General features: G+C 38.7%; 1 protein-coding gene across 2 annotated transcripts in view; it reads right to left on the bottom strand.

Annotated features, from left to right (window-relative positions):
• Positions 1–20,231, bottom strand: part of LOC147024640 (ER lumen protein-retaining receptor 2-like) — a 49,979-nt gene that overhangs the window by 25,389 nt on the left and 4,359 nt on the right. For both annotated transcript variants that reach the window (XM_085884732.1, XM_085884733.1), the window contains exons 2-4: positions 18,474–18,574; positions 14,721–14,879; positions 14,227–14,479 (exon numbers count right to left, since the gene is read on the bottom strand). In XM_085884732.1, coding sequence (XP_085740858.1) covers positions 14,227–14,479; positions 14,721–14,879; positions 18,474–18,574 — 513 coding nt within the window. The remainder of the gene's footprint in view (positions 1–14,226; positions 14,480–14,720; positions 14,880–18,473; positions 18,575–20,231) is intronic.

The raw sequence follows: 20,231 nt of genomic DNA, 5'->3' as shown, positions 1-20,231 counted from the left end.
AATCAAGCAGTTCACCAAGGCTCTGGACAAAGATGGTGACTGCTTCACTTACTTGTGCCAGGCTTTTCCAGGATTGACCATGGAGAAGTTGAAAGCTGGCATCTTTGATGGTTCTCAGATCCGTCAGCTCATCAGAGATCCAGAGTTCAAAAACTCAATGAACGAAGTGGAACTGGAAGCGTGGAAGACATTTGTTTTGGTAGTGAAGAACTTTCTTGGCAACAATAAGGCCAGAAACTACGCAGAACTTGTCAACAACATGCTGACTGCTTTCAGAAACCTGGGCTGCAACATGAGCATCAAGATGCACTACCTATTTTCACATATGAACCGGTTTCCTGAGAACCTGGGTTCAATGAGTGACGAGCAGGGGGAGAGATTCCATCAGGACATGAAGGAGATGGAGACCAGGTATCAGGGTCGCTGGGACGCAGTCATGATGGCTGACTACTGTTGGAATCTGAAGAGAGACCTCCCTGCCGCTGAACATTCCAGGAGTTCGAAGAAACGGAAGTTCAAGCCCTGAAGTTTGAACAGTGGTGACGCAACATGCAATTTACTTGTACTTACCTTTATCAATGCCCACCATTCAGATGACAGTAATCGATGTTTCTATCATGTAATCAATAAATGTTGTTGGCAAAACATTTTTTTTTTCTTAAAAACATGTTTAGGATGATATGTGTTGACAAAAATCAGCTGATAATGCCACAAAAATGTAATTGATTTTGTCACAAGATCTGATTTTTTCAAATCAACTTAGCACAAAAACCTGATCTGATGGAGAGAAACGGATGCCATTTCCTGATTCAGCAGTGCCAGAATACCCTAATTCACTTGTAGAAATCTAGACAACATTCAGAAAGTAAAAAATTGTTGACCAGTGTTATTCGTTAATTTGCAATGCCACGACTGTCAAACATTCAGCGTGAACGTGCCATTGGCATGCTGAATACGGGAACACCCGTCACTGACGTTGCAAGGGTTATGGGATGCAGTCGACAGACCATCCATAACCTCCAGACACATCTCCATCAAACTGGCACCACAGCTGACCGCCCCCGTCCTGGTCGACCACGTGTTACGTCACGCGCAGAAGAACGACAGATATGTCTTTCGTCATTTGCGTATTCGGTTTGTCACTGCCACATCCACTGGGAATGAATTGTTTGGAGGTCGAGTGACTGCCCAAACCATTCAAAATCGCCTGCGCTCTGCTCATCTTCATGCACGGCGGCCATATCGTGGACCAATTCTAACCAGTTTCCATCGACGCCAACGTCTTCTTTGGGCACGACGGCACCTGAGATGGACCCAGCGAGATTGGAATAGGGTTGTGTTTAGTGACGAATCAAGGTTCACACTAACTTTTGCTGATGGAAGGGTTAGAGTGTGGAGAAGATGAGGAGAACGCAATGCCCAGTGTTGCGTACAGGAAGTGGATCGCTTTGGGGGCGGTAGCGTTATGGTTTGGGGTGGTATCAACGGTCATGCTCAATCCCGACTCATTGTCATCCAGGGAAACCTTAATGCGGCAGCATACAGGGATCAGGTGCTCGTTCCAGAGCTATTACCATTCATGGCAGCTCATGGCCCAGGTCTGACTTTCCAACAGGATAACACCAGACCTCATACGGCCAATTGAACAACGAATTTCCTCAGGGACGCTGGCATCAATGTCATGGAGTGGCCCTCAAGATCTCCTGACCTCAACCCCATAGAGCATGTGTGGGATGTGTTAGGCAGGCGGCCCCATCAAGTAAGGAACCCTCCACAGAACTTGCAGGAGCTTGGTGCCATGTTGGTACAAATATGGCGGCACATTCCCAAAAGCTGTGTTCAGACGCATCATCCAATCCATGAGGAGATGTTGTATCGCAGTTGTGAACGCCCATGGAGGACACACCCAATATTGACATGATTTCATTAAGTTGTGACTCACAGTTTTTGATCATGGACATTGTCGTCGCATTTCCGGTGGAACCGATTCCATGACAAACATCATCTGTATGCTATAGCATCTTTAATGACAAGAGAATTGAATACAATCGTTATTTCAAACCTATTTTCCAAAGTGTTCAAATTATTGACTGAAACGAGTGTAAAGTTTTTATTTTTGTTGAGTGTGTATATATATATATATATATATATATATATATATATATATATATATATATATATATAAATAAATATACATATATACATATATATATCTATATATATATATATATATATATATATATATATATATATATATATATATATATATATATATATATATATATATATATATCATCTGATCGAGCGAACTCGGGCATTTTGCCTCTCGATGGCAGAAATAATCTACAGTGGTTGCCAGTCCTATTGTAGATCGTGGTGTACGCTTGAACTGGTCTCCCCCCTAAGGTGGAGTACACTTCATACCGTTCTGCAAGTACATTAGCAGTCGCTAATTCGTACCTCATCTACCCGCTGCCATAGATGATTTTCTGACTATACTTTGTCTGTTTCCTATCCCTCAACCTGCCTGGCATGGTTGCACCTACCAGTTTAGCTCTCTGGGTTTTTGGAATACACTCAATGTGATAGTCAACCCACAGTGCCTCAATAACCCCTTCAGCCATCCCAAATGCCCTCGTGCTGTGCTGTTCTCTCGCGATTTAAGGGGCGAGCTCAGCCAGAACATAAATCACAAGCACTCTGGCATTTGGGCACTCGGGCTTAACCTGTACGGTCCTCAGGCACACATGGCATAGCACAGGTAGGACGCTGGATGCCATCCCAGCATTCGAAAACCCGATGTTTTCGCCTGTCGCCCAGATATCGCCCTGTCACCGAGACATACATATATATATATATATATATATATATATATATATATATATATATATATAAATATATATATATATACATATACATACATATATATACACAAGTAGAGGATAAATGGGGCTTCTGAGGCAGCCATTCAAATGAATGGGGAAAAAGGGAAAAACTCTCTGACTCAAGGCCCAAAAGCCCAAAATAGGAGACTGATTTCCTCCCCCTCCCATAAAAGCAAATGTTAAATTGAGACTTACTGATTAAAGCACTTCTTTCCTTTCATATTTTCATTCCACTCAAAGAGCGAACCAATTAATATTTGTCCATGTTCTACTTTGAGGAATAACTTAACTTTCCTATTACATTCATCACCATCGAGTATAATCACAAAGATTACTTTGAAACTTAGTTCTTGGTTTAAATGTCTTTGTTGAACAGAAATGAAATGATAAACTTCTCTCAATGCTCTTATTTGACCACCTCCTGAGCCACATACCATTTTGAGATTGTAGTAAATTGTTTTTCCATTGTTCAATTGATAACCATCAAAGTTTTCAGTCCATTCAAGGATATTTATTTTTATCTTTACATCCTCCAACTTATTTGTAATTAAATTTATCCGCTTATTTGTTTTATCTACTTTCACCCCGGTTATTTCTTCAATTTGACTTATTTGATATTTCTCACATTCTTTATGTTTTCCATTTTAATACCAAGGCTGATTACATCTCACTCTTTGGTTTGGTTATTGCTTGGATCTATCATTTATAAATCAGTAAAAAGACGGCGGTAGCCCGTTAAAATTCCCAACCCAATATCTTAACACTTATACTTGTAACCATAAGGGAGACTATTGATTCCATTCTCTAAAATATATATTTTATCATCGAAAGCTCCTAATGCTTTCTTATTTATCTCTTCTGTATATAATTGATGTTTATAACTTCTTATTGTATTCATTTTTCTGTACTCTTCCTTCCTTAAGGTTAAACAGTTGTAATAATGTTTAAAGTTTATTGTTTCCTTGATTATATTTTTCTTTATTCCCTTGAGCTTCTTATCACACCTTTCAATGTTATTATTATCAATATACGTAAAAGCAGAAGACTTTGATCTTTTGATTTGAGAAATGTGATTTAAGATTTGCTAAGTTTTTAATATTTGATGCTAAGTTTGTAAATTGACTTGCCATAAACTTGAATGTGTCAAGAAATCTGATATGGGTCATGGGGGATGAATGAATTGTTTTTGTGAATGAGATATATTTTTGATCTGTGTTCGGAATGGCAGAAATATCTCCAGATGTCTTTGAAAGTTCAGTTATAAATCGATGTGTGTCATAGTGAGCATTGTGAAGAAAGACAGGAATAATGTTGGGGGCTTGTAATTAAGATTACAACGGGAATGAGCTTGACCTCGATATTTACCAGTAAGATGACAGTGATCCCTAATCTTGACCTCTCCCTCAATTTTTCCTCACAAATATGACAGATACTGTTCTTTCTAAATTCCTTTTTCTCTCGCTTTGTTAAAGACATTGGTTCATAGGTTTTAGCCATTATTTCTCTTAGTCTTATCGTCTTTTTCCAATCGTCTTACAAACTCCTCTGAGGCATCTTCTCCTCTATAAAGTTCTAACTTGTTGTATTCATCGCCAACAGATGATTTGATATAACAACAGAAACCACAAGGAGTATGTTTTTGATATTTATTTGTGTATGATTTATTTGGATTTGGAGAAACAGTATCTGTCTTTTCAAGGACATTTTCAAAATCAGCATATATCACAAACGGATGTTTTATATATTTGTTAAAATCTTTGAATGATATGTTTGAACCTGCTTTTGGTAAATTGATTACGGTTGATTTATGATTACTCCAATATTTTGAATGTTGATTTAATCGTTATTTTGTGTGAAAGGAGTTGAGACATCTCTTGCAAGGATACGTTTTACATTTTCTCTTGTTTCGTTGTGATTTGGTTAGTCTTGATAAATTTTTGATGAAAGCATAATGTGATTTTTCCTTTGAAGTAAAGTAGAGAAGGTCAATGTGTGTTTCATCATTTTTATAGTTGTTTGAAATTTTTAATATCTGAACTTTGTTTGTATCCGTTAATCCATATACATTAACAGATAGATTATTCATTTTCTCAAATTTAGGAATATCTCTCAATGACATTGGAAACTTTAAATCTTTAACATTTAATGTATTCCTATATTTCTTATAATGTTAAACCCTTTCAGGATTCCATTGTGGAAGATGTATGTGAGCAAGAACAGACCGTAGAAAACATTTATTTTCTTTGTTTTGAATATTAACAACCGCTTTCTTAAGTTTTATCTCTTTTGGTAAATCAATATAAGAAGCTTTAAGAGGATCTGATTTTAAGATGTGTATATCTAAAAAGATTATTTTTGTAATAGTAAATCCACTACCCACTACATTGTTATCAACATCTTGTTCTTGTCTCTGGAGTTCATCGCAAACATCACATCTTACAACATCTTGAAATGATGAGATAAAGTCAGGGTTTGTCCTCATATCGGGAGTAGTTTCATTGCCTTATCTTACCATATTAAATTTTACTCCCATATAAAACTTAAAAGTTTTCATTTCACTTAATGTGTTTTTAATTATAGTTTCAATACTTTGTTTAACCATATCAACAGCTTCCATGATTGTAGATGGTCCAGGGTCTTGAAAGCGAAACAATCTTATTTTTATATGCCCTTTAAATGCCCCATCAGTGTTTTCAATGGAGAATTTAGTGGCACCTTCCCTTTCTTCATTGTTCTTGTGTTTGTGTGATTGAAGGTGTTTATTATAAAAAAAAAATTGAAGAATATCATTATCACATCACAATTACAATATTTTGTTTCTTTTTTTTATCACACACAAACAAACTTATCACATTTTCACAATGTTTTGTTTCTTGGTCAAGTGGAGATATTTCTCTGAAAAGATTGAATGTGTGTTTGTTGGTTTGAAGGTGTTTCTATTAACATTTATATTCATAATTACAAGCATCGCAGTACATTGTATTCACCATATTTAAAGAACAAAACTTTACTTAAAATAAAATTTTCTTGATGAAAATTTCGTTTCATTTATAGGTGAATCTGTGCTTAAAACCATTTTATCTTCCAACTTTTTTCACTTAATAAATACAAGGTATCAAGACACAAAAGACAAGTTTCAATCAATCTCTTCGTTTGTAAAAGATACTGAGAAATATGTCGAGGATGTAAAATTGAATAAAGATAAATATAACAACTATTGGATAAAAACAATTATGGTGAATAATAAGAGTTCTTCAATTTCCTTCAGTGGAAGGGCTTTTAGTATAGCTGGAAGAACATCAATTAAAGTAGCTCTAACAAAAGTTTCTCCTCTCCTTCTGGCAATATATTCAAAACTAGAAAAAGCAATGAAACAAGAAAAAGTATCAAAAAAGAAAAATCTTATGGATAAAGCTTTATAAAGAAAAGATAAGGCCATCTGTAATATGCAAGGAGAAATTTGTATTTTTTTCAAAAACCCTAAAGATGTAAATCCTGATAAAATAAAGGATGTTAATATATCAGGTGAAATGACATTTCATTCAAGGGTAGTTAAGGATAATTTTAAAATTACCTTTTAATATAAAAAATGTAGTAGTTGAATCTGTGAATGAAAAAAAGTATATAGATATAGATGGTGATGTTTTTTCTACTAATTAAATGAGTCATGATTCAACTGAAGATTTTGAAGATTATGAGAGCGATGACAGTTATGATACCGAGAGTTTGTGTTCAAATGACAGTTATGATACTGAGAGTTTGTGTTCAAACGAAAGTTATGAAAGTAGTTTTATAGATGATTGTGAAAGTACCGAAGATGATACTGAAGATTAATTTTATTTGAAGTGAAGTTTTACTTTATAAATATGAATAGTATACTAGATCTTGAGCCTCTTGAATTCCCTGATTCTCCATATGACAAAATTGAGAATTGTCCTGCATGTGATCGTGGGATTAAACATAGAGTCAAAAACCGATAAACAATGTATATTCTGTGATTATCTTCTAATTAATGATAATAAAAAATATAAAAAGGAATATAATTCTTTTCGATTTACACCAAAAATGAATTACTTTCCAAGATTGATTACAGAAATGAATGTAAAGTATGAGGGTGAAACCACACCTTTCCTTACAATGGAAGAAACTTAACGTATTAGAGAAATGTTCAAAGGATTGTTGTTATATATTATTCGCGATTGCAATTTTTAGGGAAATATCAACACAAGATATTGTATAAATAAAATAATGGATTATCTTGAAATTAAACCCGAACTTAGGATAAAATATAGAGTTTCTAAAAAAAGCCAATTATAACTTAAATAACCTGTTTTCCAAATATATAAATGAATGACTTTTTACCCATTTGGGAAAATAAGATAAAATTTAACAACCCTAAAAATCTTCCAAATTCATTAAGATGTCTCATTACATAGTTGGTTCAAGCGGGTGTGGAAAAACCTGCTTATTTTTAAAGATGCTCCTGACTCCCAACTTTTTGGATTATAATAATTTAATAATTTTCACAAAGTCGAGTTTTCAACCTGAGTATCAACTACTCTCACAAGGTTTTAATGCTGGTCTTCAAAAAGAAGATATAATCGGTTTATTTAAACTTCAAAACAAACCAAATGATTACAACATTGAAGATATAATACAACCATTTTGTGATACACAGAGATATAAAAAGCAATCAAAACCGATAACTTGTATTTTTAAGGCCCAGTCACACCTTGACGTTTTAGCCAGCTTATGCCGATTTTTTGAAAATTTGTCTAAAACGCTGGTATACGTCGAATACGTTGTGGGTAAGTTTTGATAACATTGAGAGCACGCTGAAAAACACTGCCATACGTCGTTGTACGCTGGCTTTAAACGTTGTACTTTTCGGTTGTCCTCAAATTTTCCATGCTTGAAATTTTAAGACTTATGCCAGCGTATGACTCACAGGTTCCACATAACGCTGGCCATAAGTTGTAGGCACGTCACGCGATCGTTGACACACGTCGACACACATTACTAGTAAGTTACTCATAAGTCGAAACACGTCGAGGTAATGTTTAGCGTACCCGAAACTTATTTCTAACCTATGAGTAACGTGTTGTACTCACGTTACGCGATCGGTGACACACGTTACTTGTAAGGTGCTCATAAGTCGAAACACATCAATGTAATGGTTCGCGTCAGTGTTCCAGACTCCCTGGTTTTATTATTATTTTTCTTCCTTCCTTCAGTATGATGGTAATTTTGACACTTCGATTTCTCGTGTGGTTATAATATAATATAATTAATAGGCTGCCGCTCAACGATTTAAATCATAACCACACTGTACACTGAACACCGTCATACCAAAGAAAAAAAAAACCAAAAAAAAACCGGGAGTCTAGAACACTGATGCTAACCATTTTGACGTTTTTCGACTTATGAGCACCTTACAAGTAACGTGTGTCAACGATCGCATATCGTGCGTACAACTTATTCCCATCGCATGCGGAGCATATGTCATACGGCAAGTACGTCGTAAAATTTTCAACATGTTTAAAATTACAAGAAGTACTCCACTTACTACGACGTATGATCGCGTACTTTAGCGTTCTATTCACGCATACCAAACTTACCCATACCGTATTCGACGTGCGCCAACGTTTTAGATGCATTTTTCAGAGGTCGGCATACGCTGGCAAGATCGCCAAGGTGTGACTGCGATGTTGACACTTCCATTTCTGCGGCGGTTATGATTTGAATCGTTGTGCGGCAGCCTTTTCATAACCTACGCCACGTCATCGTCGGCGATGCGTGCAGCGCGCTATGCCTAAGTTAGACTATCGTTGGGCGTAAGTTGTGAAGGCCGACAACAGGTTCAGCATTCGTTGGTATAAGTTATCTATAACACAACGAAACGTTCTGTGTCCGTTACTAATATGTTGTACATAAGACCAAGTCGTTATGAATACATCCGAATCTTTAAAAAAAACATCAAAAGTTCAACGTAAGCCAGCGTTTTACATGCATTTTAATACGTTGTCATTGCTGGCTAAAACGTCAAGGTGTGACTGGGCCTTTAGTGATAATACGGATGATATACTTTCTCTCCAAGATTTGGATAAATCAAAAAAGAACCTCGTTATCTTTGATGATTGTGTTAATGAGAGAAACCAAACAGTAATGGATAGCTACAACACAAGAGGGAGACATTCTTCTTGTAATTGTATTTATCTTAGTCAATCATACTTTCAACTTCCACGTCGCTCAATAAGAAACAATGCTAATACTTTTATTTTAAGTTAAATTCAATAAATATAAACAATTTTTGGAGGGACAATTGTTCTACATTATGTAGGAAAAAGGAATTTGGGGATTATATGAAGCACACGACTGAAAAATATAAATATATTGTTGTGAAACAAGATGAGATATTAAGGGATATATTTTTATTCTATAAACAATTACATATATAAATGACAACTATTATTATAAATCTTGTGGGTAAATCTGCTTCTGGAAAAGCTTTCATAAATCAAGGTTAATATTGTAAATTTGCTTAAAAAGCACCATGTAGTTCGTATTGTATCAACAACGACAGCAATAAGACCTGGAGAAGTAGAAGGTGAAGATTATTACTATATTTCAGTCGAAGAACATATGCGATTGAGGAAAGAAGGCCAAATATTTGAGGAGGTTTCTCTTGGGACAACAAAATATTCACATTGTAAGAGTGAGTTAAAGAAACTAAAATCTGATGGTCTTGGGATAATATAAACTAATCCAGAAGGAATGCGACAAATTATATTATTAAACATCTGAGTGGGAATGGGGTGAAGATTTTATCATTCTGTTTTGATGTTGATGAAGAAATTCAACGTAAACGTATGAAAAGCAGAGATACAAGTATTCGTGAAGAAGAAATTACAACTTGTATTAATGTTAATTAAGAATTTGATGAAATATTTAAAGAAAAGGATTTATTTGAACACATCTACTATAATGATGAAGAACAGGAAAATTTCCCTGTTGACTTTTATAATTCAGTGAATGATATCTTCCAATAAGTAAATGGATGCAAAAGAAAGAGTAAGAAGATTGAAGGAGCTTCAAGAGTTGGTTTCAAAAGTTGTAAAACAACAGGGAGACATAAAGAAGAAATGCAGACAGAAACTAATGGGTGAAGAAGCATTTGAAAGAAAACAAGATAAATTTTTTAAACCACTTTTAAAAACTTCCCCCAAAAAAATTATGGATGCTTCCACAGTTCCCACAATAGAATATACTCCTAAAAAACTTCAAATGTTAAAAGATTTCAGTCAAATGACGGAGGAAGAATTCGAGCATATAGGAGAATTAGAATATGATGATCAAGGATTATTTCAACAACTGGAAGAGATTAATCAACCCCCTGATTATATTGTGAATGCTCTTCAAAACAATGAATATTCAGCGGATTCAAAAACCATAGCAGGACTCATTCCAACAGAACAACCAACAATATTTCATCTTGTTCAAGAAAAGGTATTGATATTGAATGATTAATTAAGGTTCTTGAGTTCTGCTCAACCCCTTGATAAATTAACCCCCAGATTAATGTTTCTTCTCACAAAAGATGGAAGACAAGGTTCAACTATGAGGGATGAATCAAAGTATTTTGATAAACCATTGCATATCAAAAATAATGAAGATAGAGTATATATTGATCTGCTGGACTCTCTTAATTATAGGGTTAGTCTATCTGGTAAAAGTAGGAAGAATGAGAAGGAGAAACACATTATTCAGGCATTAAGTAGCCTTGGTTCAGGTGTTAGTTTTCTTCCAAATGACCCATCACAATTAGTGAATAGACTGTTATTGCTGTTCAGTAGTAAGAAGGCTGGAAATAACAATTGTTTTAATGAAGCATCATCCATTTTAGACCAGTTGATTAACTGGAAAATAATTAATAAATGTCAATACAAAGACATTTTATCTCATTAAATAAGATGAGAAGCACAATCCTGAGTTTTCATTTCACAAGTGACCACACATCTTCATTCCCATACCCACGACAACTTGACGCAACAAAAGAATATAAGGCGTCTTTGTTGTCCATGGAAACTTATAATACCTTATTTAATATCACCGAGAAAAATGACAAGTTTAGTTATAATCCGGGAAGTGGATACAAAACGATAACAGTTTCACCCAGAGCATATGAGATTTCTCAAATATATTCCGAAAGTCTTATGAAAGAACAGGGTGATGAACCAAAAAATATTGTTCTAGATATTCAAAAACATACTTCAAAATCAATGATTAAACTTAAAAATAACTACAAGGTTGATTTCACAATTGGTAATTCATTTAGAGTTATTGGGTTTCTCCTCAAAAAGATTGAAAAGAATGGGACATTTTACAGTGATAATGTCATTCAAATATCCTCAGGCATAAATTCGGTATTAATTCACTGTCATTTGATTGATGGCGCTGATAATGATGGAATAAGAACAAATACAATATTTTCATTCAGCGCATACTCAATCCAAATTGGTTATAAATTCAATATGGAACCCAAAAATCTGGTTTATCTTCCTGTGTCAGCAAAAACCATATACAGAGTAAATTTTAGGATAACCGACCAAGATAATCGCATGATTTCTTTGAATGGAGAAATTATATCCATCAGAATTCGCCTACGTGAAGTTTTCCAATAAATAAATACGATGGTTATTGTGAGGAAACACGAGTTGGGAAAATGTAAAATAATTGCAGGGGATGGGATGTTCCTTTCCCCATACTACAAGGGTGAAGGTATGTATCTTGGTAGAGGACACTATAAACCTAAAAGACAAAGGGGTGTGGGACATCAATTTAGACAAAAAGGAGATGGGATAATTGATACTCTAATGGGTATAGGTTCAACTATTCTTAAACATAAAGACCTAATTGGTTCAACTGCTTCTGCTGTGGGAAATGTAGCGGGTGCTATAAAGAGTATAAAAGATGCCCAAAAGGAATCTCATAAATTACAAGCAATAAAAGAAATTAAGAAAAGCAAAACTCGGTTGTCTCCCCAAGAACGACAGAAAATAATTCAAATACTTGGGTCAGGGTTTCAAAAGTTTTAACATCTTTTTTCCTAAATAAATACCAAGTATGGAAGCAAATGATAGTATCTATGATTTGGATGATACCATTGTTCTCTCAAACTCTACTAAAAAAAAGAAGACTACTTCAAGGTAAATGCAAGAACTGGAACAGACTGGAATGCAAATGGAACAAAAAGTTTTGAAATAAATAATCAACAAACATATTTGAATCTAGCCGAAAGTTTCTTGTTGTGTAAATTTACATTCATTAAGGCTGCGACTAACACAAACGCTACACTCGTAAATTATTTCTTCTGGAAAATGATTGATCGTGTTCGTTTGTACATTGGAACACAAGAAGTTGAAGTGGTTGATTAATTATGTCTCTGCTACATCTGAAATGATGAAATTTACACTATATTCATTTAGTGATAGAATGGGAAAGGGGGCTGTCGAAGGTTTTATTCCTGATATGTCAACGGGAACAAACACAGATCCCAGATATGGTCAAAGGAAAGGAATATATATATATATATATATATATATATATATATATATATATATATATATATATATATATATATATATATATATATATATATATATACACAAATATACACATACATATACAGGGGCTGCAAAAGTATGCATACAGTAAGGATTATACCAGTATTACAATAGTGGTGCTAGGATTCATTTAAAACTAGAATTAATTTAATTTGAACATTTGAGGGATTATGTTTATTATTGATATGTTTATTATTGGTATGTTATTATTAATATGCTTGTATAATCAATAAAATACGTTTTGTGCGCACGTTTTGTTTTTCATTACTGTATACCTACTTTTGCAGCTCCCTGTGTGTGTGTTTATATATATATATATATATATATATATATATATATATATATATATATATATATATATATATATATATATATATATATATATATATATATATATACTTCCAAACATACATGCATACAAATATATACCTGGTGGGCTTAATGGTTAGGGTGGTTGGCTTGGGATCCAAAGTTCAAATCCCACTTGGCTGTTGAATTAATACCCGCTGGGGTTGACCTCTTCCTGTCATCATTCTGAGATTGGCAAAAATGAGTGCCACCTTGCTAGTATCCTGTGTCGGAGTGGCAACCTTTTCAGGATTGTGCCCAATAGCCAAGGAGACTGCTAGGGCAGCACCAACACTCTGCAGAGAGTATGGTCCCAATGGATGGACACACACACACACACACACACACACACACACACACACACACACACACACACACACACACACACACACACTTTATCCATGCTCTATACTTTACATGCTGAATGTCAAGCAAGGAAGTAAAACGTACCATTTTTAAAGTTTCTGGCATGACCCGACCAGGGTCAGAATCAAACCACCAACCTCTCAGACTCAGAGTGGATGCTCTTTCCATTATGTTACAAAATATGGTAGAACATATATATATATATATATATATATATATGTATATATAATCCACCATATTTAGTAACATAATGGTTCAAGCATCCACTCTGAGTCTGGGAGGTTGGTCGTTTGATTCTGACCCTGGTCGGGTCATACCAGAGATTTTAATGATGGTACGTTTTACTTCCTTGCTTGACATTCAGCATTTAAAGTATAGAGCATGATAAACCCTGTAATTTGGCATCTCTTGGGCAGGAAATTTATTCAAATTGACCCACTGAGTGTGGATAGAGAAGTAACGTCACAAATATAGCGTCTCCGTTCGCGGTAGGCAGAGTTACATCACTTCAAAACGGATGAGTTTGCTCCAACCGAGGGGTCTTGCCTGGAGAAATCCAGGGGGCAAGGTGACTTTGCCACCTACTTAAATGAGGTGATGATGCGTGTTGATCCGAGTGCCTCTGCAGAGTGGAACAAGGACCCACCAGAGGGTGTTTATTTGGCCGATTGGAAAGCCTACGTTCTGGCCACCAGGATGCGCATCCAGATCCCTCTGGAGCTAGACTTCAACGCACCCTAAGGGCTGAAGCAATCACACTTCCCGAACGGGGTTGGAAAGCCTGCATCATGACATGATCCCCACAAGGTGTTGTCTCATGTTTGTGCGTGATTTGTGTTGCAGCTTCATCATGAGCCTTCAACATGTAAAAGAAAGGTAATGCTTATGGCAGAGAGCCAGGTTGTTCCTATACAAGCAGAATTTTCTTTCATAAACTGAAAACCATCAATATTGTTTCTCACAAGCCTGTGCTCTTGACATCACACAAGAAGCGAGTCAATTACCTTTGGTAATGTAGAGATAAAAGAAGTCACAGTAAAGGACGGTCTGAACTACACCAGCCATAATGGCGATCGGATCGTAGAATCCTTCGTTGTGGTAGCGCCAGACCCAGTTGGCCAGGTAGAGAGCACGGTAGAGACCCAGGGCAAACAAGTAATGACTGGTGATTGTCTCTGCCTCACCAGTCTTGCTGACCATAAATAATTGTGGCAGGATAGCGACAGCCTCCAGATATATAGAGAAGGTCCACAAAATCTGTGGGTTTGATAAGGGAAGGGTTACAAATTATTGATCATTAGTATGCGAGCACCCCTATAAAGAACATATCATTAGAATGCAAGTATGTCTATAAAGGATGTGCTACTAGGAATGTGTGTGTTTTTTTTTTTCATTAAGGCAAGTCAAATCCCTACACTATAACCGAACCAATGCTGTACAAACACAAAATGTAAAGTTAAAAATTAGTCAGGAATTCGGGACTTTTTGAGATCGTTACCTCAAGGAGTGTGAAGGAATGGTTGACAAGTACCGCAAGACCTCCAAGAGGCACGATCAAAACCTCAATACGGAAGGTATCGTTGGCAGCATCGTAAGAGGTACTGAATGTGTGGTAGATGAGCCAGAGTGTTGCAATGGAGCAGGACAGGTAGACCACCTGGTGTATGAGAATGGACTTTGAGTCAACTTTATGCAAATTACAATCACATTAGTAAATATCACCAGTTGCTTTGTGAAGGGGAAGACTAAGAGAGGAGTGAGGAAGAAAAGGAAGGGGGGGAGAGGGGTGGGAGAGAGAGAGGGGGAAGTTTGCATGCTGGTGGGTGTCACGGAATGCGATGCCATTCAGCCGCATCCATTTGCTCTGAACTCGGACTCTTGCCAGGAGAAATCCGGGGGCAAGGTGACCTCGCCACCTACTTGAATGAGGTCGTGATGCGTCTTGATCCGAGTGCCTCTACAGAATAGAACAATGACCCACCAGAGGGTGTTTATTTGTCTGATTGGCAAGCCTATGTTCTGGCCACCAGAATGAGTGACCAGGTCCTTCTGGAGCTTGACTTTGATGCACCAAGGGCCGAGGCAATCACACTTCCCGAACTGGGCTGGAAAGCCTGTCATGGCACGATCCCCACGAGCCCTTTTGCAGGCCTGCATACTTGTCGCACGCAGGTCCTAGCCCGACCCCCCCCCCCCAAACAAGGACTGCGTGCTGGCGCAGGTGTCAAAGGGTGATCATGGCGGTGCTATACAGTCGATGCCCCTGCCTGCGCTCCCCATGTCATCCTTTCAGCAGACTTGAGCTCTGCGACTAACATCCTTCCTCTAGACCTTTGAAAGGCCGTTTGGTTTGGGGTCTCCGAAGGGCTTCCACTTCTGGAATGGAGGACACTGGTCGGGGTTTTATGGCCTCGGACCACAGATGGAAAAGTGGCCTAGTGGTGAATGAGCCTCTCACTGTCCTGGCTAATCAACATCATACAACTCCGGTGGGCACAGTCCGCAACAAAATCTGCGAGACGAGCCGTAGGGCACTCAGACGAACACGGTTCACGAGCCCCGCAGCCTCTCTGAATCTGCCGGGATGACCCGGTCGCGGACTGTCTCCATCAGTGGAGCGAGCCGACACGGAGGGGGTCACCCCCACGGGCAGCCGCTTCTCAGTGGGCGAGCTCCTCCGATCAGCGCATTATGAGATACTCCTCGATGAGGTTCTCTCGTTGCGCTGGGAGCCAATGGCCAACACACCAGCGGTCCCCTGTAGAGCACGACAGCCCAGATTTGACAGCAAACTGGACTATTCGGAAATGCGAGAGCAAGAGCTGCCCCCGACAGTCTCGCAGTGTGCCGGCATGAAGCGTCCTCTGGCCATTGGGCCCAGGCATTCACCACAAAAGAGTTGGTCAGCACAAGGCTTCGACTCGAGAGCGGAGTACAGCAAAGACCTTCACGGGTGGGTGGTGCTCAGGCCTGCAACCTGGGACCTCGTGACTCAAAACCTCAATTGTGCTGCGTGGGCCAGATCCCGTAGTTTACTCCCGTATATGCTCCTCACCAAACAGGTGACCCTGGGCTCGTGCCTCGTGGGGAGCCCAGCATCACCAAAGTGCAGACGCATCACTGGCCGCCAAACCAGGAGGGCCTGGGCTTTGCTCGCCTATGGATCCCAATGGGACGTCAATTTGGCCCATCTGTCCTGGCCCTGGTTGGAGGTGGCCGGTGGGGGGTGGATGGCCATGGCAGAGTCGGACTACGCCAATGGGTTCCCCAACTCCGATCCGATCACGCGTCCGACCTGCACTCCCTTCAGCGGTTCAGTTTCTCGCTTCCTGGGAACGCCAACTTGAGGTTGGGTGGGGGTTGAGTATTTATGGTTTCAAAAGTTGAGGACTTGATGAAGAAAGGGGGAGGGGATGACAGAGTTAGGTTGGGAGAGGGGAGCAGAGAGGGGACAGAATTGGGGTTGAGGACTTGGAATTCTGTGTGTGTGTGGGGGGGGGCAGGAAGTGGGGAGGGGGTTGGGGACCTGAGGTCACATTTTACAATGTGCAGAATTTCTATCGGTCCCAGATAGTCCCGCTGGGCTTTTGGGTCTGTTTGGTCTTTTGGATCCCCTGGGTGTTCGGGGTCTTTTGGATCCTCAGGGTTTTTTGGGTCTTTGGGGTCTTTAAGGGTACTCGAGGTCTTATGGGTATTTTGGGTCCTCGGGGTACTTTAGGTTGAGTATTTCAGGTTGCAGTTGTGGGTGGCGTCAAGTCAGCTGTCTATCCAATGGGTGAAGAGCAGACATACATACATACATACATACATACATACATACATACATAATTACAAACACTTGTTCCATTATATATGGATTACTCATGCTTATCTAATCTCTGTGCTGTCTAATCTTGGTTTGAATCTTAACCCACCATAAATTGTCAGCATTAGTGGACATTAAAGATCCCACCGTGTCTGTCGGGAAGAGTAGGAAAGTTCTCGCCAGCACCCTGGCCAAATTCCAGTTTAATTTTACAGCACCACTATACATTAATTGCACGGAGAGGAAGGACATACATGGGCTGTCAACCCAGAGGCCACAGGCAAGACATGAAGTGAAAATATGCAGCCTACCACTGGGAAGGCAAGTCAAACCACCTAAAGTAATCCTTGCTGTTGGACAAAACACCAGAACGAATAAATACGAGTTCTTTGCTAGGAACTTCAATGCATGAGGCGGTCAGCCATTAGGCTGATAAAGTCTGCGCAGTGGTTGCCAACCTCAGGTTTGTCTGTGCTCTATCCTTTTCAATGCTGAGCATCAAAGCGAGCAAGCATCACAAACCATTTTTTAAATCTTTGGCATGATTCGGCTGGGGTTAGAACCACCAGCCTCCCAGACTTAGAGCACACACTCAAATTATTATGCCACCGAGTCTGATTGAATCATCCACAACTAAACACTTAACTCTCTTATAACTTGGCAACGTCAAACTTTCAGCTCTCTTCTGCAGAATTATGTCTTTTTCCAATTTTAAAATAACTATGGTGACAAAGCGGAAAACAATTCCATAATACAACTAAATAGTTAATAGAACACCTTATCCCACACAGTGTTCGAGTATATAATTCAATTGAAATAATAGTGATTTTAAAGTTCGTATTAAAAAAATCCGGAAGTTTGCACTGTTGATGCAGCACCTTTTACACCACCTTATTTACCACATTACATTTGTTGTTCATGTCTGTTGTTTGTGTCCTTTATGAAATCCTTAAAACAGTAAGTTTCCCATTTGGAATGATTTTCAATTTTGTTTTACTGCCAGGTAGACACACAGAGTTTAAAAAAAAAAATCTCACTCCTCGCTGCACACGCACGATCGGGATGAATTCAGAGCCAAAGTACTGTAAAAGTACAGCTTTGTTTTCCGATTCATGTTCAAAACACAACATTTAGCTGAAATAAGGTTGTCCCTCAATCATAAACCAACATTTGTCATCGCGTAGACAGATGGACCGATGGACTGACAGACAGACAAACAGACATGAACCAATTGCTTCTTAACCCTGCTTTTCGCTTCACTTGGATGGGATAATGACATCACACAACACCCCATCCTCATATAAAACTCTATCAATGCAAAACTAAAACCTTACATGAAATCCTACAACATACAAGGTAACATCAATCAATGACAGAATTAAAGTAATAAATCCCCTCGTGGATACGAATGCATATTTGGAACAGTGCAGTACCCAACGCTTTTACCTTCATACACGAGTTGTAGAGAGAGATGAAAACTGTGAAAAGATCCAAGTACCGGGTGATGAACACCAAGAAGAACAATATCTGACTTTTCCCTGAAATTCCTGAAAATAACAAAATACAAAGAAATCATGAAATTCCTTTCTGCAAGGTTTTCACGCTAAAGAACAAAGGAGTGTGCTTGGCTACAATGATTGGCATGATTCAATGGCCAACATAAATTACACTGTTATAGCTATGCGACTGGTCCGGGAATGACCGGTATCACGTGAGCTGTCAACCGGCCATGGCCGCCATTCAGGTTCGATGCCCCAAACCAGGGTTATCGGCTTCTAGCGCTGATACCTCGCCAAACGGCACGAAGCCGACCAAGGGTTACATGCTCACACAGTGCGCCAGTCAGATATATAACCGAGCGGCTGGTTATGACGCATTATATACTACTTTACTGAGCGCTACTTGCTTTAACCCAATTATGTACCATAAGGGCACCAATTGTGAGAAGTCAACCACTCATACAGCAAGAATAGAGGCCGGGCAGGAGTAACAGTTCATGAATTGCAATCAAAATAAAAGCCAGAGCAAATAGTCAATAAACAAACAATATTCCCCCAAATTACCCACAATGCGATCCCAAGTGACGCAGATTTCTTAACAGTACTTATCTCAGAACCTGTTCATTCACTTGACAAGAACACAGTTCAAGGAACACAAAAACAATGTCAAGAGGTCACTTTCAAACCCAGAGGCCACAGGCAAGCTGTGCAGAAGTCCTGGAGAAGAATTCAACGTGTCAGCAGATCTTGGTGCAATCTGGTGTTACCGTCGCTCCCCTCAAAGCCCTCTTTTCTTTGGGGAGATAAATGTTCATAGCTCTGGCACACTCGGTGACTCAGGTGTTCTCCTCCCTTCTGCATGACAGCCGTTCCTCCAAATAGCTGCGTCTCCTACAGTGTACAGTTGCTATTTCAGCTTTTTTTGTCTACCTTTCAGAGCCACTGTGATGGTCAACCACCTTCCTGCATGAGCTGCATCACCAACTGGCAAACATACATGTGATAACTGCCGATCTGGCCTCTTGAGCCCCCATGGTGAGGCTAATGCTGGCTTCTTCAGTACAGATTTGCTACACCTGCACATTCTCATGGCTTGAGCTGCAAAGCTCTCGTGTGCACTTTATGAAGACACATAAACAGAGGAAAAGGTCAATAAAAACATACAGCCAGATGTTTGAATAGGGGAGGACAACAGCACAAAAACAAACATATAACTGAACATATGCAACACATAGTGTCATGTTTATCGAACTAAATGGTAAGAAATAACTATTGTTCTACTAAACAGTTTTATTAACCTCTAAATATCATTCCCACAACAATACTATCACCACTTCTTTGATGGCCTCCCATTCCTCCCATCTCATTGTGGGGTGGACAGGAATGTTTATGGCCCAAGTGTTTCACGAACTAACTGGCCAGGCTAGATATTGGACTGAAAGTGACAGGAATTTGAATTTGTATTTGTTCAGGGTGACAGTGTTGCGCTCACGGGGGGGGGGGGGGGGGGGGTGACAGGAATCTTCTTCTTCCCTCCCCACCTTTCTCCTTTACACATTATTTTCTTTATATCTTGGCAAATATTCTTTTGTTATTTTTGCTCCCTCCTTGGGATTAGCTCGGGATACCTGGTGGGCCGTGGAATTGTCTGCCTCGTCCATTTTGTCTTGGTGCCTGTCTATCCTTGAATTTCGTCATTATTATC

This window comes from Eptatretus burgeri, chromosome 6, assembly GCF_056783735.1.
Source record: "Eptatretus burgeri isolate ZD-2024b chromosome 6, Ebu_testis_v1, whole genome shotgun sequence".
Lineage (NCBI taxonomy): Eukaryota > Metazoa > Chordata > Myxini > Myxiniformes > Myxinidae > Eptatretus > Eptatretus burgeri.
Note: the sequence above shows the minus strand (reverse complement) of the source record. Positions and strands in the feature narration are given on the sequence as shown.